This window comes from Protobothrops mucrosquamatus, unplaced genomic scaffold, assembly GCF_001527695.2.
Source record: "Protobothrops mucrosquamatus isolate PMUCROS unplaced genomic scaffold, P.Mucros_1.0 scaffold7, whole genome shotgun sequence".
In the NCBI taxonomy this organism is placed as follows: Eukaryota; Metazoa; Chordata; class Lepidosauria; order Squamata; family Viperidae; genus Protobothrops; species Protobothrops mucrosquamatus.
The window spans coordinates 2,053,669-2,071,953 of record NW_015386394.1 but is presented as its reverse complement, the minus strand read 5'-3'; the positions used below and the strand labels follow the sequence as shown (position 1 = coordinate 2,071,953).

The 18,285-nt window shown below is 40.7% G+C and overlaps 1 protein-coding gene across 1 annotated transcript in view; it reads right to left on the bottom strand.

Moving 5' to 3' along the window:
- The window catches only part of SHANK1 (SH3 and multiple ankyrin repeat domains 1), a 61,642-nt gene extending 43,998 nt beyond the window's left edge, over positions 1–17,644 (bottom strand). Inside the window, exons 1-9 of the mRNA XM_029282987.1 lie at positions 17,435–17,644; positions 11,216–11,419; positions 7,338–7,409; positions 6,443–6,551; positions 6,188–6,339; positions 5,104–5,271; positions 4,761–4,877; positions 2,573–2,650; positions 536–602 (exon numbers count right to left, since the gene is read on the bottom strand). Of these exons, the coding sequence (XP_029138820.1) occupies positions 536–602; positions 2,573–2,650; positions 4,761–4,877; positions 5,104–5,271; positions 6,188–6,339; positions 6,443–6,551; positions 7,338–7,409; positions 11,216–11,419; positions 17,435–17,644 (1,177 nt within the window). The remainder of the gene's footprint in view (positions 1–535; positions 603–2,572; positions 2,651–4,760; positions 4,878–5,103; positions 5,272–6,187; positions 6,340–6,442; positions 6,552–7,337; positions 7,410–11,215; positions 11,420–17,434) is intronic.
- Between the last annotated feature and the right edge of the window lie 641 nt (positions 17,645–18,285).

Here is an 18,285-nt window from a genome sequence, read left to right as displayed (position 1 = left end):
AATGAGACAATAATTTTTATAGAAAAAAACAAAACTAAAAGCAAGGTAAAAATCACTGGTATAAAAAGGCTTTAAGCTACATTTAAACTGTTTCAGTTCCCATGGTGACTTTCCCCATATCTCTCCGCAAAGAACTTGGAAATTGTTAGTTTTGTCTAAGTTTGTCTAAGAAATGTTTGCTAATAATCCTTAGCTTCTCTGGAGAACTACATGCTCAAGGTTTTTATTTGTATATGTAAGTTTGGAGATGTGGTGGATCAATAGCTGTGATATGTACAAAAACAGGTAGTCCTTGTTTAGCAACCACAGTTGGAATCAGCATCTCAGCTCTTAAACAAACCAGTTGCTAAGTAAAACCACAACTGCATTTACGATCTCATTTCAACTTTCACAGACTGAATGTGAGGATTGACTGTAAAGTTACTTTTGCATTACCCTCATAACTCCAAATAGTTGCTAAATAACCCACTAAAAAGGATTACCTGTATTTTTGTAGAGCGTCCACATCAGTCTCCTTTCCTCAAATCAAACTTACCTACATCTGAATCCCGATGGCTTTTGATCAGCTCCCCCAACTCAAAATTTCCTGCAATGACTGCCACCTAAGATAGAAAGAAAATGTATCTATGTAAACAGAGTACTTTCTTGCTCTACCTCTTTTTATATATATTGGATAATGTGGAAGTTGAAGTGCCAAGATGCCTACTGACCCCTCCCCCTCCCAAGAGATGCACCAAGCTTCCCAAAACAGTACAATTTTAAAACCCCTGAAATCTTGTGAGATTTCAATATTCTTGCCCAGGTATGAAAAGTGGCCTGAAAATGCTGCTGTCTTATCTCTACATACAGGTAGTCCTTGACTTGTAACCATAATTGGGACCAGAATGTGGTTGTAAAGTCACATGACCATATTGCTTAGTGACAGCAACCCCAGCATTCCGTTGCTGTCATTAAACAAATTCCATTGCCCATTAGCCAAGGATCCTCCCCAATCCAAGATTTGGTAAGATAAGGTAAGATAAGGGACTGCCTTCAATTCCCCCCCCCCGCCATCATCCTATCTCCCCCTCATCTCTGCTCTTTTGGCCACCCTGCACTCTGTCTTGGTGTGTCATGGCTCTGGGACTACAAGAAGCCTGAGCACAATGCAAAGCCACATCCACCTCTGTAAGCCTCAGCTACCCCAGCAATGAGATGCAAAGCCACGTGCTCTGAGAAGCTCTAACAGCCCTGTGCAAATCCGCAGTAGCCTGGGAAGCCCCAACAGCAGCGGCCTAGGAAGCCAGCAGCATGGTGCAAACCAAAGCAGCCCAGACAGCTCCAGCCACGGGGGTGCAAAGCCATAGCTATGCCAGGAAGACCCAACCACCCCAGCCTAGAGACCCTTGTTGCTCTGCATTTTGGGATGCCAGCTGACCTTTTCTATCTTCTTATTCCCACTGCAGATGAGGTATGCCTGTTCTGACAGTACACCTGGAAGCTGCTGGACAAATGAGGCAATCTTTTCCAGGTCTCACGAAGAAATTGCTGTACATGATCTTGGGAAGAAAGCCTCATGTAGCCAGCAGCTGCCTTCTGAAGGGCGAGGCTGGGCCCAGCAGTTGGAGCAAGAAAATGGCAAAGGTCAGCTAGGGTGAGCAGGGCTTCTAGAGTGCAGGGAGTCCAAATGGCATAGATGGGGGTGAGGAGATAGGTGGGTAAAGGGAATTGAAGCACCACTGTAATCACAAGTGTGAGCAGACTATCAAGTATCTGAATTTTGATAGTGTGACTGAGGGGGCTTCTGCAACAGCTGTAACTTCAGGGACCAGCTGTAAGTCCCTTTGTTCAGTGCTGTGGTAATTTTAAATAGTTGCTGAAGGAAAGTAACTCAGTGTCTACCTGTATGAGAAATAAATACTGAGAAATCCCTAAGAAACTGGGTATTTCTCAAGAGTGGTCTTTAATTCAAGCTGGAGGAGATGACCATTCTACTTCAACACATCTGACTAATACCAGATTGGCAAAGGCTGGCAAAAGCAACATCCATGCTTACAAGGAAAGACTATATGCAGAATCTACCTTCTGATGTCTTCAATACCTTATTTTATTCCAATATCATCTGAGTCCGATGTTGAGCCAATGCTAGGGGGACATGAGTCTTTCTCAGTTTTGGAGATTTGAGACAAGGAGAGGATAGGGCTCTACTCCCTCCTCCCAATTATCTCCTATGTCATACAGGTGATGACACACTGGGACTGCAGTACTCGTGACAACTTTGGGGACCTTAGTGCCAAAATCAAGAATTTACAGAAACTGGCAAGATATATAATACAAATGTACCAATTTCCTTGAGGAAAAATATGAACTAAAAATTGTACTGTGATGTCTGCAAATTGAGACACAGGAGTCATGACACAATTACTCCTTTTCCTAAAATATCAAATTAAATCTACAAACACCCACATTTATAGGCTCTAATGCAGAAGCACTAGAAAAGAGGGAAGGTCAGGGGCTCAGCCCTACGATGCCTGGGATCAAACTGCCAACATGCTCTGCTCTCATTCTCTCTTGGACCCAGCTCACTGCACACCTGGAAGGCAGTTTGACCATGGTTGTTCTTGATCTCTTTGTTAGCTCCTCGGTATAACAGGATTCGGGCACAGCTTTCCTGGGAGACAGAGAAGGGAGAAGAGAGAGAGGAAGAGAGCCCAAGGAGAAATACATAAGAGACAGCTTCCACGTTTAGCAATTTCAGTGGACAGAGGGGAGAGTATTAGGAATGGACTTATTAGAGATGGCCTGACTTTGGTTCTTTTTACATTTCAGGGCAGATTAACTCTACACTTCTTAATACATATTATATGTATATTATGTTATATTATTATATTACATTTTTCTCAGAATGCTAAATGTGGCCCCAAAAATTTGAAATTTTGGGGCCACATTTGGTATTCTGAGAAAAATAAAAGGCTGCTAAGGAGAGGAGTCATCTGTCACAAAATGGTTGCCATGGGGAATGATGCATAGCCCATTACGATAGATTCATTTCATAGAAAATCACACTTAGCAAGCTAAAGACAATTGAAGGCACTGATTTCTGGTCATACCCTATATTTTACTTCCTAAAAATGTATCTCAGGGCCATGTGGGTTCAAAGACATTCAGGAAATAAACTCAGCAGAGAAGTGGATTCCAATGCTTCACTATGAATTACTCCCCATTAACTGATATTAAAATTTAAAATGAAGCTGGCAAAATGAGAAGCAGAGCGTAAATGAAGTAGATTGATGATTTTGTCCCTTTTAATAATGGTAAATCCAAACAGATCAAATTATTTTTTTCCTTTCCCTCTTCACTACTACATACCTACAATCCCTGCAACGTATGAGAATTTCTCATTATATAGATAGGGCAAAGTGGGACGAGCATTTGGCAGAAGATCTTTGATCAAGGTGTGTAAGTTTTTGTAAGAAACTGATGATCACCTATGTGTGAGCTGGGCAGCTATATAAATTTGTTTAATGAATTAATAAATAAAATTTAAACAATCAAAATGATGGCTGTGCACATAAAAAGGCATGGTTTTCACATTATGGTTGTGGCTGCCATGTTAACTTATTTGACTTCATCCCTGTGAACAGCTCTTCCTCGGATTACAATTCTGGACAGATCAGTATTTTTTCAAAGCTGAACCTGGAAAGGAAAGCTGCATTTGGGTGGAATGCAGTACCAATACTGATATTACTGGAATGCTTCCAAATTGGCCTTCAAGCTGCTTTCAGTGTCCTCACCCTCACAAATATGGAATATAGGAAGTGGAGGATGAGGAAGGGCAGAATCCTCTTTTGTGTTCCTCTAAACAGTGCTTCTCAACTTAGCAGCTTTAACATGTGTGAACTTCAACTCCCAGCATCCCCCAGCAGGCATGCTGACTGGGGAATTCTGGAAGTTGAAGTCCACACATTTTAAAGTTGCCAAATTGAGAAAGAACAGCTCTAAAACTTAATTGTAAATGATTGTTTCCTTTTTAGTTAAAGGAAATGTCTCATGTTAACAAATTCCAGAGCAAATGATCAATTCTACAGAAATAGATTCTTGGCTTTACTGGCATGTCTTTTTAATATTCAAAAGATGTTTTGCAAATTTGGAGGTGCACACATTTAAAAGACCGTTTGGTATAGTGGTTAAGGCATTGGACTAGAAACTGGAAGGCCGTGAGTTCTATCCTTCCTTAGGCACAAAGCCAGCTGGATGACCTTAGATCAGTCATTTTCTCTCAGCCTAGGAAAGAGGCAATGGCCATTTCCTTGCCAAGAAAACTATAGGGACTTGTCCAAATAATCTTTAAGAATTGGACACAACTAAATGGAAGAAAAAAATTAAAGTAAATAAATGAATCTTCCAATGTGGATATCAGCCCCACTAGCTAGGAAAGACTGGGAAATAAATTCAATGTGAAGGCTAAAAATTCTTGTATTGAGATTAGCTACCATACAGAATCTTGCAAGTTTACTTGTATTTTTCCTTCCCTATTTCTTATACCCACTGAATTAGGGAGACCTTGGAGACACTGACATTAGGGAGATCTGCTTGCCAATATCATCTCCAGAACATTGCTTCAGCCCCTTTTGTCTAGATAATGGTTCCTGCATATATCACTGTCATGATCATCATCCTTACTCTCTACAACAGGAGTCCTCAGCAGGAGTCCAGACTTTCAGATGCTTTAAATCACTTTATTGATTAATGTTGGGAGTGTAAAAATTAATCATTCTTACCTTGTTGTAGAGTGCACAGATGTGCAATGCTGTATTCCCGGATGCGTTCTGTGCACCTGGCTCAGCACCGTAAAAGAGCAGGTGTTCCAAATGCTGGGAGTTTCCATGTTGGCAGGCCTGGTACGTGGAGAAGCAGAGGTCAGGAATGGAAGGTGGGGCTAGATGGTCAGATGGACAGGTGCAAGTCACAGCCACCCCCCTCAATCTTTAGACTTCGAGCCAGCCCTAGCAGGAAACACACACAGGGCATAAGATGGCTTGCTAGCTGTCTTGCCCACACAATTGAGTTACCACGCATGGAAATTTGGGATGGCTGGATTTTGAGTGGTATGTATGACCTCACCTGGTGTATTTCTTGCCAGCCATTCTCATCAGTGGTGCCAATGTAGGCTCGATTGTACAGCAGAAGTTCACAGCAGTGTGGGTCACCTCCAACCATAGCTGTATGGTAGAGTGGGGTCAGCCCCCGGCGGTCCTTATAATTGGGGGAGCCACCCAGGTCCAAGAACGCCTGTGTAAGCCAAGGAAAAAGTACAGCTGAGCAATGGCAGCATCAGTCCTACTTTACTTCCTATCCTGACTGAAGTCAAACTTGCTCTGTGGCAATTTTGGGACATCAAGCAGCGTTTAGTGGTAACACATTGACCAGACCATGTTTTTCTTACTTTTATTTTTAAAATCTGTTATTTCAACTCACAATGCCTCCAGAAGTTGTGGGTACTTCAACACTGGAGGTTTTTAAGAAAAGGTTGGACAACAGTTTGTCTGAAATGGTATAAGATTTGAACTAGAAGACCTCCAACACCCCTTCCAACTCTGTTATTCTGTTAACTCTTTCCCTTTTGTGAAAGGATCCCAGGATGAAATCAAAAGTTTGCTTCCAAGGGTGTCTTCTGAAAATGACTTATCATGTCAGCCATAGACTTCTCTATCATTTCTCCAAAACTGCAATAAATAACTTTCATTTCCCCAAGTATAATAAACCCAGGATCTCTTGATTATTATCTCAGGCATTCTGAAATTCTTACCAAGTATGTTCTATCAAGCTGCTGATGAAATAAATTACCCATTATACTGGATTATTATAATTGTTTTTTATCTTAATTTTGTGTGCTATCCATTCACTTGTTGAGCTAGGCAGAATTTATTATGCTTGCACCTTAAACAGTCACCCAGCAATTTGGTATATCACACAAATCCTGACACAGATTGCAAGTATCTCAACTAGGGCTGTGTACTTAGAGCAAAAATGCTAGATCCTCAGGGCAGCAGTCTTTTTTAAATATATATTTATATGATAAGAGGCTCAATGTGCATTATTAACTGACTATGCCAATAGACAGGAAATAAAAAGGTTGATTTGGATCTTTATGTGCTCCTTTCACATTTGCCATAATCTCCGAGCACAAGTTAGCATCTGACTTTACCATGAGGGCTGAATAGTGGTGAGAACAGACAGCTTTGTGAACTGCTGTGGCTCCATCTCTTGCCCGGAAATCTATGTGGGCACCGCCAAGGCACAGTAGCCGTATCACATCAATGGTTCCATCTAATTGGGCAGCCAAGGTCAAAGGTGTTTCTGCAGAGAAAATCTTGCATTACTACTGTGGAGAAGGATGTTGTGTAGCTGGCATCCAAACTTATCTTTTCCTCTCTCTTTGTGTCTCCCAGATAACACTTACCACCGGTATCAGAATCATGATAGTTTGGATCAAGCCCTTTGTCCAGGAGCCGTGCCACTTTTTCAGCTGCTCCATGTTGCACGTATTCCAGGAACTTCTTCAAACCCGTCTGGGGAAAGATTTGTCAGGGATAACCAATGAGGATTGGGAGAGATGGGACAGAAAAGGGCAAGGTAGGTTTAAAAGAGGAATAAGGCTGAGCTGGACCAAAAGCTCAAACCATTTATAACTTCTTGAGGTTGGATGAATTTTAGTTTAAAAAAGAACAACCTGTCCCCAGCAATCTTCTCATCCACACATGTTAGAGCAAACAACTGTCTTCCCATTAGAAGCTTCATTTTACTTTTTACATGAACTATGTGTTTGTTTGCCTCCAACATTTACTAAAAAGCTTAGTAAAACTTGCCTTAAAATTACTAAAGGTTTAACTCCTTTATTTTGGAATTTGTTAAAAATGAGAACATTTCAGAGCCCAAAACAGGCTCTGCTGCAAAATTCTGGCAATATTTTGGGGATGTTCAAAGACGGTGTAGGAGTTATAGGTGCTTGCCCCTTACTAAGCAGAAACATCTGCTAGCTGGTATTCTTCTTTGTATTAAGTCTTATTTATGCAGCCATGTCAATACAGAGACCAAATAACCAGCCTGATCTTTTCTTCTTATTAATCTGCTAGGAGGCTAGTACCTCATAAAAGGAGTAGGGAAGATTAAAAAAAAAGTAAGCTCTTTATACTTTGTCTTATTTGCATAATAGACACCTAAAAGGACACGCCGACTTTACACATTGGATGATAATTCAAAAAGTTGGGATTTTTACAGCCAATTTAGATTCTCTCCAGATCCTGACTTTTTTATTCTTTCCATAGGATTTTAGAAAACTCTCTCTCTTTTCTCACCTTTGTGTGGAGTTTTGCTAGCTGCTTCTCATCTAGGTTAGTTTGCTTGTATACTCGAGTCTTGTAGCGGAACTGAAAAGAAGATGACAATAAGGGGACCAGAGAGGAGGGGGAGGGGGACATTTACTGCAGCTAAACACAGAACGGATACATTTGCAGCCTCAGGTAAAACATGAATTAATGTAAATACGCCTGATGATTTCTTTCTCCTACACAGATGCTACCCATTCATGGCTTGTTTGAAGGCTAGTATCTAATTCAACTGAATGACACAATTCTGCAAATTTAAAACAAATCATGGATTCCTTCTCTGGCACCTTCTGGCATCACAAGACAGCAGACACAAAAAACCTTGATGGATTGCTTACAGGTGTGTAATCACAGTTGTTGTCTAAACATTTCCAGAATCCTCATAAGCATCTGTCTGATTCGGGCAGTTGCCACCTTTCTTCCCTGTACTGATGCTCTCCCTCCATACATTAATTTTCTTGGAGTGACACTTTTAATCGTCATCAAATGATCAGGTCCAATTTTTAATTTTCAATAATGTCCAACAATTAGTTCTGCCCTAAGGCAGAAAATCAAAAGCACAGCTGGATCCAGCAGGTCTGGGCTATTGGCTGTAGATCCCTCCAGTATTTCTTGACAATATGACATGGTGCAAAGGACACTTTATTCATAGCTTTACCTAAATCTAAAGCCATTGTTGGTTCTTTTAGTTCAGAGTTACACAACTTGTAGGCTGCATATGAACTCTGGTACATGTTTTGCAGCCCCCTAAGGCACCTCTACCACATCAATCCCAGAACAAAAATTTGGCCTGCTTTTGGGAGTGGCCGGGAGGGGGGGAGAGAAATTGAATAAATTTTTCATTGGTGCCTTAAGCTTAAGCTTTTTCAACCCATTCCATCCCTTTAACTATCACTGATACCCTCCCGTCCAATAAATTAGAGTATTTTTTCAGGTATGGGGTTTACCCACTAGAAAGAGGCATCTGCAGGGAAGGTCAAGAGTAGGCAAATGATAAAAGGAGCATCATACTATTCTGATGCAAGTTCCACTGCATGCTGCTAAATGAATTCTGCAGGATGAAATGTGTGAGAAATACTGAATTCATAACACTATATGGGCTTTTAGCATTTATGCACACATTTCTGTGAGTGCCTATGTTAGAAAAAAGAATCTCCAGTTCCAGTTCCTCTGAGCATTACAGCTTTAATTTCCATAGATATGAAAGAAATACATCATCTTTGAATATTCATATGATTCAGTACCTCCCACCCTTCAAGAAATGACTCAAGACAAATCTATAGTTCCAGACCTCACCTAATTTATCATTTTCCCTCTGTTGTTTTACCTTGTCCTTCCCACTCTCCTGCACTTCATGCATCTGATTAATCATATGGCAAGTTTACGGGCAAGGATTCCTTACTGTTAATCTGATTATGACCAGTCTTTCAATCTCATTGAAGGTTTTAACGGGACTTATGCATGACTAGATCCAAACTGCTATGGGCTATATTTCACTGTAGCTTAATAAAAGGCAGTTACAGTTCTGGAAAACACATCCAATTTTTATCATTCTCCTATATTTCATAATTTTTCAAAACTCTTCCACACTGTAGATCAGTTTCTTTGTGGATCCAAAGATTGTCAGGATGATAGATACTGTACATAATCTTGGATATCCAGCTAAGGTTAGATATATTTGATGCATTGTTCTTTAATCTTGAGAAAACTCTATTCCTATTATGAATGTAAAGGAAATAGATAAATGCTTAACAGCATTGTGTTTTAGATATTGTAATTATAAAAAACAGTTGCTGACATTAGGTTTGTGAAGCAACTGGCAAACAAGAGAAAATTTGCACATACAGGTTGTCCTCAATTTACAACAGTTCATTTAGTGACCGTTTGAAGTTACAACAGTACTGGAAAAAGTAACTTATGACAGTTTTTCACACTTATGACCATTGCAGCATCCCCATGGTCATGTGATCAAAATTTGGACATCTGCCAATTGACTCATATTTATTATGGTTGCAGTGTCCCAAGGCCATGTGATCCTCTTTTGCGACCTTCTGCCAAGCAAAGACAATGGGGAAGCCAGATTCACTTAACAATCATGTTAACTTAATAACTGCACTGATTCACTTAACAACTGTATCAAGAAAGGTCATAAAATGGGGCAAAACTCATTTAACTGTCTTGCTTAGCAACAAAAATTTTGGGCTCACTAGTTAAGTCAAGGACTACCTATACAATGAAATATTTTTTAAAAAATTGCAGAGCCTGATGAAGGCTTAATGGACATATTATAATATAAAATCCTGTGTGAAGCCTTTCCTTTTCTGCATGCTACTTAGAGATTATCATAGAGGAACGGGAAGGAAATCAGCTCATCCTGAGAATCCATGCCTCTGTAAGTCAAGCCAGATGGTTACAGATATAGATAGTCCTTATTTAGTAACCATAGTTGGGACTGGCAACTCGGTCATTAAATGAAGTAAATAAAACATCAATTTTTTTTTACAATCTTGCTTCAGCTTTTCTTTGCAACAGACTTATGAAGGTCATAAATGTGAGGACTTTTTCATTATCGTTGTGTAACTGGAAACGGTTGCTAAACAAGGCATTCACTAAATGAAGACTACCTGTATATACATCACGGGTGTCAAACTCGCCGCGTCACGTGATATGTTGCGACGTATTGCGACTTTTTTGCATTGCCAGAGGTGGGGTGGCCGCGGCCTCCATATGATGCAACCAGCCCATGGGCCGGCAGTTTGACACCCCTGATTTACATCTATAGGGGAAAAATGGATAACCTATATAGCCAAAATGCACATTTGTGGCTTCTGCAAATTATACCAAATTTCAGCAATCTTCAGTTTTACTGAAACGTTTCTCATCGAGTTTCAGTAAAAATGGAAAAAGTGGAGTATAGTTCTTGATTTAGATTTTACAGATCAATTCTTCCCACATACCCCTTCTCCCCAAACACACACACATAGGTCCCAGGAAATACAAGTCCTGCCCATTTTGATGATAGTAAAATACTGTTGCCTCAATTCTTACCACCGTTTATTTTACTGGCATAGTGGCCATAGCTACTAAAAAAATTCCCCCAGGCTTGAAAGTTCTCAGTCTGGGGTTCTGGCCAGTTTATCACTCTCCCCAAGACTTGAATGCATTGGTGAGTAAGGAAACCTCTGATGGAGAGCAAAAAAATCAGTGGGGCCTTCAGGACAGGCCCCCTATAAAAGAAAAATATGAGTTAGATGGCTGGAAGAAGTCACTAATATGCTCCATTTAAAAGCCCTAATACAATTCCCTTACATAGAAGCAAGCTGAACTAGCTACCCATTATCTTGGGGATTCATAGCCAATAGGAGCAGTGGAACACAGAGACTTGTCCCACATTGACTTCACCGCCACATTGGTTCAGTTCACTACAAGGCTAGGCAACAAAATACTCAGCACTTTAAAATCAACTTGGCTGGCCAGCACAGTGCTTTTATTTTATGTGCAATTATTGACTAGCTGTCAGCAACCAACAAGGAGAAGAGGAGAAAATGATAGCTTCGCTCCTAGTAGTAGTAGGAATAATAGGGAACAAAGGTGAATCAAGTGATAGAAGCCTCGAGAGGAAGGAAACCAGAGCCAAAAATATCATCTTGCCTAGGAACTATTTAGATTAGAAATGCTTCTCAAGTTGGTGATGATGTAAGCAGCCTTTCCTAATCTGGGATTTTGCAGATAGTGGACAACTATATGCATATATTGCTATTTGGTGTTTTTTTTAAACTACCAGTTCTCTCCCATAATGCTCATCCCTCTCTGACACAAGAGTGCTGTCAAATAAGCAGCAGCCTTACCTCAAGATAGGGTACCCCCTTTTCAAAACTCTGTGGGTACTCGCGCAAGAGTCGCTCTTCATCTAGGAATTTCGCATCCCGGCCATTGGTGGCTGGCTGGAAGAGTCCGTAATTTAGAACATCTTTGAGGCTTTCGTTGAGGGTGCAGAGAATTTGTTGTTTTGCCACCCAAATGGCTGCATCAGGGTTGAAACGTAGGCATTTCTAAAGCAGAAACAGGCCATGCAGGAGAAGGGTGTGGATAGAAAGCAAAACAATTCTATCAAATTGGCCCCAAATAATAGATGATTCTGCCCCAATGGAGCACTGTGTGTCCTATAATAATACTTTTTAGCCTTGCATGTAAATCTGTTTTTTTTTCTTCCGGGATACACTTAGCTAAACTTGGTTGATCTGAAAAAGCTAAGCTGGCCCAGTCTAGTTGGTAGGGCCATGGAGAGCTTTGGGTATGATTTCAAAAAGGCATTTTGGAGCACGCAGGAACATAAAAATAGAACCCATCTGCTGCACACAATCCAGGGAAAAGGCCCAGCTGCTTAAAACAGCTTGTGTCCCTGAACACTTTGAAGCACCTTTCTGAAACTCATCCTAAAGCACAAACAGCCCTACTGGTCTGTACTTAGATGGGAGACCTCTAGGCAATATCAAGATTAAAGGCTAGATTCTTGGAAGAAGGTGGTGGCAAAACACTTCTATATTCTTGCCAAGAAAGCTATGGATGCGTTCATGAAATTATTAGGAATCCATCTCAAACCTGGAGGAAACTTACTTTAATAACTTTAATAGATTGAGCAGGCCACACAGTCTCACTGATACAAAGAATTTCTGAATTCAATTAAGCCATTTTTAATGAGAAGGGCACCAAGCAGGGGAGAACTTAATCTTGGCAAGCCTCTGTCCATAGCCAGAAATGTTCCAATAAGGAGTCTGGGAATACTGTATTGTGACATAAAAACAGCCCATGGGAGCTGTGGCTTAGAAGTAGTTTACATTTATACTGCACTTATTTAGGTGTATTAAATAAGTATTAACACGATGTTATTTTAATACCACCACTTCTCAATTATTCTACTGTGTTTGCATTCAACCTTTGGTTCGGTCATTTTGCAGAATATGAACTTTTCCTCATATGTCCATAAATAAAACAGAAAAAAATGTTCAATTAAGGGACTTGCTGCCTTTCCCAGGGAGCCCAACTCTTACGGACCTTCTAAAATGATGACCTGGGGCAGCTCCAGCCTTCATTTATTTTTTTTAATATAGTCTTTAACACTGAGCAGTAGCCCATGGGCGGTACTATCAAAAGTGCCAGCATTCATTCAGAAAAATTGCAATCACCCCTGTAGTGATATATCTACTGAGTTTCCCTCCGATGCATCCATTTTGATGGATGTTGTAGGCCAACATATAAAGAAAGGCTGCTGCAAACAGTGATAGTTTAGACTTTAGATATAATGAAAATAGTGGGTTTGTTTTTAAATAGTTATTTGTTTTAATGTTGCTTATATCAAAACATGAGCAATTCCAAGGCATTTCCATTCATTTTGGGCACCAGGATTCTGCTCATATTTTCCCATAATTTCCTCTCACTGATCTACTGTATCAGCTTCTCCGTGTTAGTGTTTTCTATGTGATCCATCATTTGTTTATTGCTCATAGGAGATGTGAAAATGCAATAGTAGCAGGGTGTTATGTAAGGGAAACTATGTTAGATCTACCTATCCCATCAGGACTAGCAAGAGAGGCATGTTGTGGGTCCCATTTATGAAAGAGTGTCATCTACCGGTAGTGGGACGCAGGGGAAAAAAACCCCTTCTCTATTGGGGCACCCAACGTGTACAACAAACTTTTGCCCTGAATCTTGGACTGGCCCTGGCTCTCTAGCTTTTAGGAAGACCCTGAAGATATGGCTCTGCTGCCATGCTTGAAGGACCAGCAATGGTGGGGGAACTCCTGCAATGGCAATGGTGTTGAACTGAAGTAGGATGCATTCTACCACTGATCATGATTTTTTTTAAAAAAAAAATGATTATGGATTGTTTTTATATGTTTGCATATGACTAGTCCTTGGTTAACAATAAATTGCAATCAGAATTTCCACTGCTAAGTAATGCAGTCGCAAGGCGCAATGTCAAATGACTACATTGCTTTGCAATGGCATCCCAAGACTTCCAGTTGCTGTCATTAAGCAAGGATCGTGGGTCATTAAGCAAGTCCCAGGCTTATTTGCAACAGGCCAGCAGTCAGTTAAAGTGCAGTATGAGGCGCAGCACATGGTGTTCTTGGAGATGATTGCTGGAAGGCAGGGGAGGGTGGGTGAAGGTTCACCATGTTGCAGTGTGAGTATAGCCAAGTAATTGCTGTTGGGCAAATTATAGGAGTGACCTTTCCTGCCAGCTTCCCCACTGACTTTGCTTATGAGAACCTGGCAGGGAAGATTGCTAATGGCGATGGTGTCTGTGGGACAGAGTAGCCATTGCAAGTGTGAGTCAGTTGCCAAGTGTCCAAATCACAATCACATGATCACAGCTTTGCTGGGACAGCTGGAAACTTTGAAGAACAGTGAGAAGTATGAATGTAGTTTTGAGCAGTCACTAAATGAGTGGTTGTTAAATGAGGACAACCTGTATTGGTTTCTTACTTGGTCTTATTAGACTGTTTTTAACCTGTTGGGGGCTGCCCAGAGTCACTTAGTTGAGATGGGCAGCCATACAAATCAAACAAATGAATGAACAAAGCAGAAAAGTCTGAACAATTCAGTCCTTCTGTCAAATGATGGAAGCGTCAGAGAGCCATCATCACAAGCTCCACATCTTTTGTACATACATGCAGTGTCTTGGAGCTCCACCATGGAGGCACATTGCTGCTTTCATCATTCCCCCCTTCCCCTCCCCCCCACGCAATTCCCTCCACTTCTGTGGATGCTTTCTGATCTGATTGTAGCAGGAAAAATAAGGGAAATTTTATGCTGTGAATGTATCCTTTATTTCAGGTACAGAAAATTAACTGCTATATTGCAGCTCTAACACAATCTTCCTCAAAATGGCATTTTCCTTATGTTTGGATGACAAATCTTACTCCCAGCAAAGATCTGCCTATGGATGATTGATCTTTTGATGGTTTTGTATATCCATAAGGTGCCTGATTGGGAAAACCTGTTATGTATTATGAATTATAGGATTTTAGCAAAAACGTATACTTAAACCAAACAGGACTGGACATTTCTGCCTTTTGCTCCCTATGCATTTTATTCATTCTGTCGATCTCTTGATGCACCATAGTATCAAGAAGGGGTTTCTCTTTCCAACATTCCTTGCAATTAACATCTCCTTCTCTCAGTGTTAAGACATCCAGGGTCAGAACTGGGGAGCAGGGGAAGGTAAGAAGGGACAATCAGCAAGACACATGCTGGCAACTCTATCCTGGTTTCCATGGTCACAACAATTTGTGATCTCTAGCAACGGTTGCCATGGTTGCCCCATGAATAGAAGTGGGGCCCAAACTGAACATTGGCAGGGCATGGGTTTAAAGAGAGACTAAAAATTTCTGGATGGGTAGAGAGAATATAACTAGTGGGTCTGTCTTCTCCAGAGTGATACTGATCAATATACTTGGAATTTCTTTGTGACAACAACCTGGTGGATATGTTTATATTTTACAAATACACACACTGCTATATACTAGAGTAGGCAGGCATCCTGTATGTATGCACTGTGAAGTCTATTTAGAACACAGTGTTAAAGAACAGAGAAATTAATTGGGTTAAATGAAAGAGAACATAGATTATTTTACACAGCTATTAATAAATTACAAAACAGAAGCCACAAATCTTCCATTTGTATAACAGTTGATTGACCCTGTAGTTTCTAAAACCAACCTGCATGTTCTTAGTTTTCAATGCTGAGGAAAATGACAATCTTTAATTACTAAGTTTACATGGCATGTTTGATAAATAGCAGTGGTATATAATTTTCTCCCCTGGTTTTATGTGGTATCTACTAGATGGACCCTCTTTGATGTTGGGTCTCCAACTATGGTGGCCAGCAGCAGCTGTGAATGACTGGGGATGGTAGCTACCATGTAACTTCTCCAAACATCTCAAAGTGGCATTGCAGGAAATAAAAATAGTAGCTCTTAAAACTCAATCATGTTTATGAAGAAAAGCTAATGTGCTAAGGTTTGCCAGATAATTAGCATCCTGATAGCTGTCCAAGATCTCTGTCCAAAATAACTGTCCACCATGTGTTTCTTGTTCTTTATTTTCCAAAAGAGAACTCCAGATGATACTACCCTCCCCCTCCCCAATTCCAAATAGAAGAGGAAATTTGCTATGTTTACCCTATGATAACAGAAAGGCATCCATGTGTGCTCAGGCAGTTCTTATCTCTCATAATCTTAGTTTTAATATTATACCTTTTGGGACTGAATCTTGGTTTAGATTCAAGACCCAATGCATATGGACCTTTGCATTGAGATTGAAGACTCAGGGAGATTAGAATTGATAGTAAATTCGGTTGGAAGAGGAGACAGACTGAAAAAAAGGTCTGCAATATAATAGAGACTGATTTAAGGTTCTTTAAAGGTTGTGTGATCAGCTCATTGCCATAAATTCCTTCTGAAAGTAATGAACATTACAGGCTCTTACCAAGTCTTCTCCAGCTTAACTCCTAATTCTGACTACAGCAAGTTATAATTTCTGGAATTCAAATCAAACATATGCAGAGAGCACCACATTGAAAAAAAACCCTCTAGGGTATAATTATATTTTTAAATTCTTAATAAAAAAAATCATAATGTGCTTGAAAAAGAGGAAATGATCATCAGGATCTAATTGTCTCCTCCTATTATAATCTTTTTCACATGATTCTGACTCTAACCCTAATTTCACTCAGCTAGCTTTTCTTGGGGCTTGTAACATCACTATCAGCTCACAATCTCCTAGATTTCTCAACCTTGACAATTTTAAGGCATGTGGACTTCAACTCCCAGAATTCCACAGCCAGCATTGCTGGCTGTGGAATTCTGGGAGTTGAAGTCCACATGCCTTAAAATTGTCAAGGTTGAGAAACACTGTAAGAAGGTGGGATAATAAACTAGAAAAATCTAGAATGTATATATGGAATATGTGGAGAATTTCATAGCAGCTCACATCAGCACATGCAGTTGCACATAATGAAAGCAAAAGCATTTCTTAGATGCTCAGAGATGGTGAGGGCAGCTGTACAAAGAAACTGGAATGGGAGAGGAGGAGAAGGGAAGCATGTTTTGCCTAGATCTGCAGTTGTCTCTCCATATCAAAGGACTGCTGGATGAAAGTACAGGCAGTTGTGGCAGTGTCCTTGTTTTATTGCTAATGAAGCAAAAAAGTAATATGTTTCTTTTATTGCTGAGCTCAGGGTGAATTGAATCCTGCATTAATTACTTCTCAAAGGACAGGGTTGGACTTGGTGAGGGACTAAAAATGGAAGTTTAATCTTCCTTTATCTATCCGTATTTCTTGTGCCACGCTTCCCTATAGCAGAATCAATGATTTAAAGAACAAGGTCACCTGATGCTACACACATTCTTGCCCCAAAACCCACTGCAGATTTTACCCACCCTTAATAAGTTCATACTGTGCAGCAGCGCTTCGAAAGGCGAAGAAATATTGTGAGCAAGGTGCCCTGATTCAAAAGGAATGTATTTGATTCAAGAAATAATTCTGTAAAACTGGGCACAATTGCATAACATCGTGATCTACTGGAATAAAAATTAGTTTCAGTAATCTGAAATAAAAATAGAGTCCTCCTTCCACTTCTACTCCCTTGTGAATTAGTAAAACCCTTGGGTTAGGGACCTGTTACTTTTATACTCCAAAGAGTGCCTATAAATGACATGAAGATCATAAATGGTTGCAATAATATTTCAGGTGGCTCAAGAAGTAGAAAAACCTAAATATCATTTGAAATAGGTTTGATTCAAGTGGCTTGCAGTTGCCTTCTTCCTTTTTTTAATTCTGCAATTGAATCTACAGCTTGATATTCCCTGCTTTCATAGTCCCCATCCAAGTATCTACTGTGCTATTTAATTCCGAGACAGATAAAAATGGTTAAAAAAATCATAAACTGCTGGAAAAGAGCAGCAAATACTTTTTTTCCAATGTACTTTCGAAGCTCAGGGTGTCTCCTACAGTGTTTCAGCTTTCGCCTTGCCCTCCCTCCTTTCTCTATGGTTCCTTACCGTCTGGTGCAAATCAGGAATACCAATTCGGAAGACCATCATACTGAAGTGAGCGTCCTCAGGTACTGACATGGAGCAATTGTGGGCAGGGTTAGCAGGACTGGCCGGGGGGCTGGGCCCCTCGTGGGAGCTCTCTGAGCCCGACTCCCCTTCGGGGCACTGGGAGAAGTGCTCCTCCTCCTCCGCGCTCGATTCGGGGCTCTGGGGCATCGTCAGAGGTGCTGGGCACCATCACTGGCTGCACTGCAAGGATGAGGAGAGAAGAAAGATACAAAGATTTTTCCATGGAGGAGAGCAACAAGGGATATATTACAAACAGCAGGTGGGACCTAGGAACATATACAATGATAGCCTCCCCATCCCAGAGCTACAAGACGCATTGTTCTAAAATACACCTGCAGTGAGGGAAAAAATTATTTGATCCCCTACTGATTTTGTACGTTTGCCCACTGACAAAGAAATACAAACAAAAATAACTGTCAATCTCCCTCAATCTGGGGCTCCATGCAAGATCTCACCTCGTGGAGTTTCAATGATCATGAGAATGGTGAGGAATCAGCCCAGAACTACACGGGAGGATCTTGTCAATGATCTCAAGGCAGCTGGGACCATAGTTACCAAGAAAACAATTAGTAACTACGCTGTGAAGGACTGAAATCCTGCAGCGCCCACAAGGTCCCCCTGCTCAAGAAAGCACAGACCCATCTGAAGTTTGCTAATGAACATCTGAATGATTCAGAGGAGAACTGGGTGAAAGTGCTGTGGTCAGATGAGACCAAAATCGAGCTCTTTGGCATCAACTCAACTAGCCATGTTTGGAGGAGGAGGAATGCTGCCTGTGACCCCAAGAA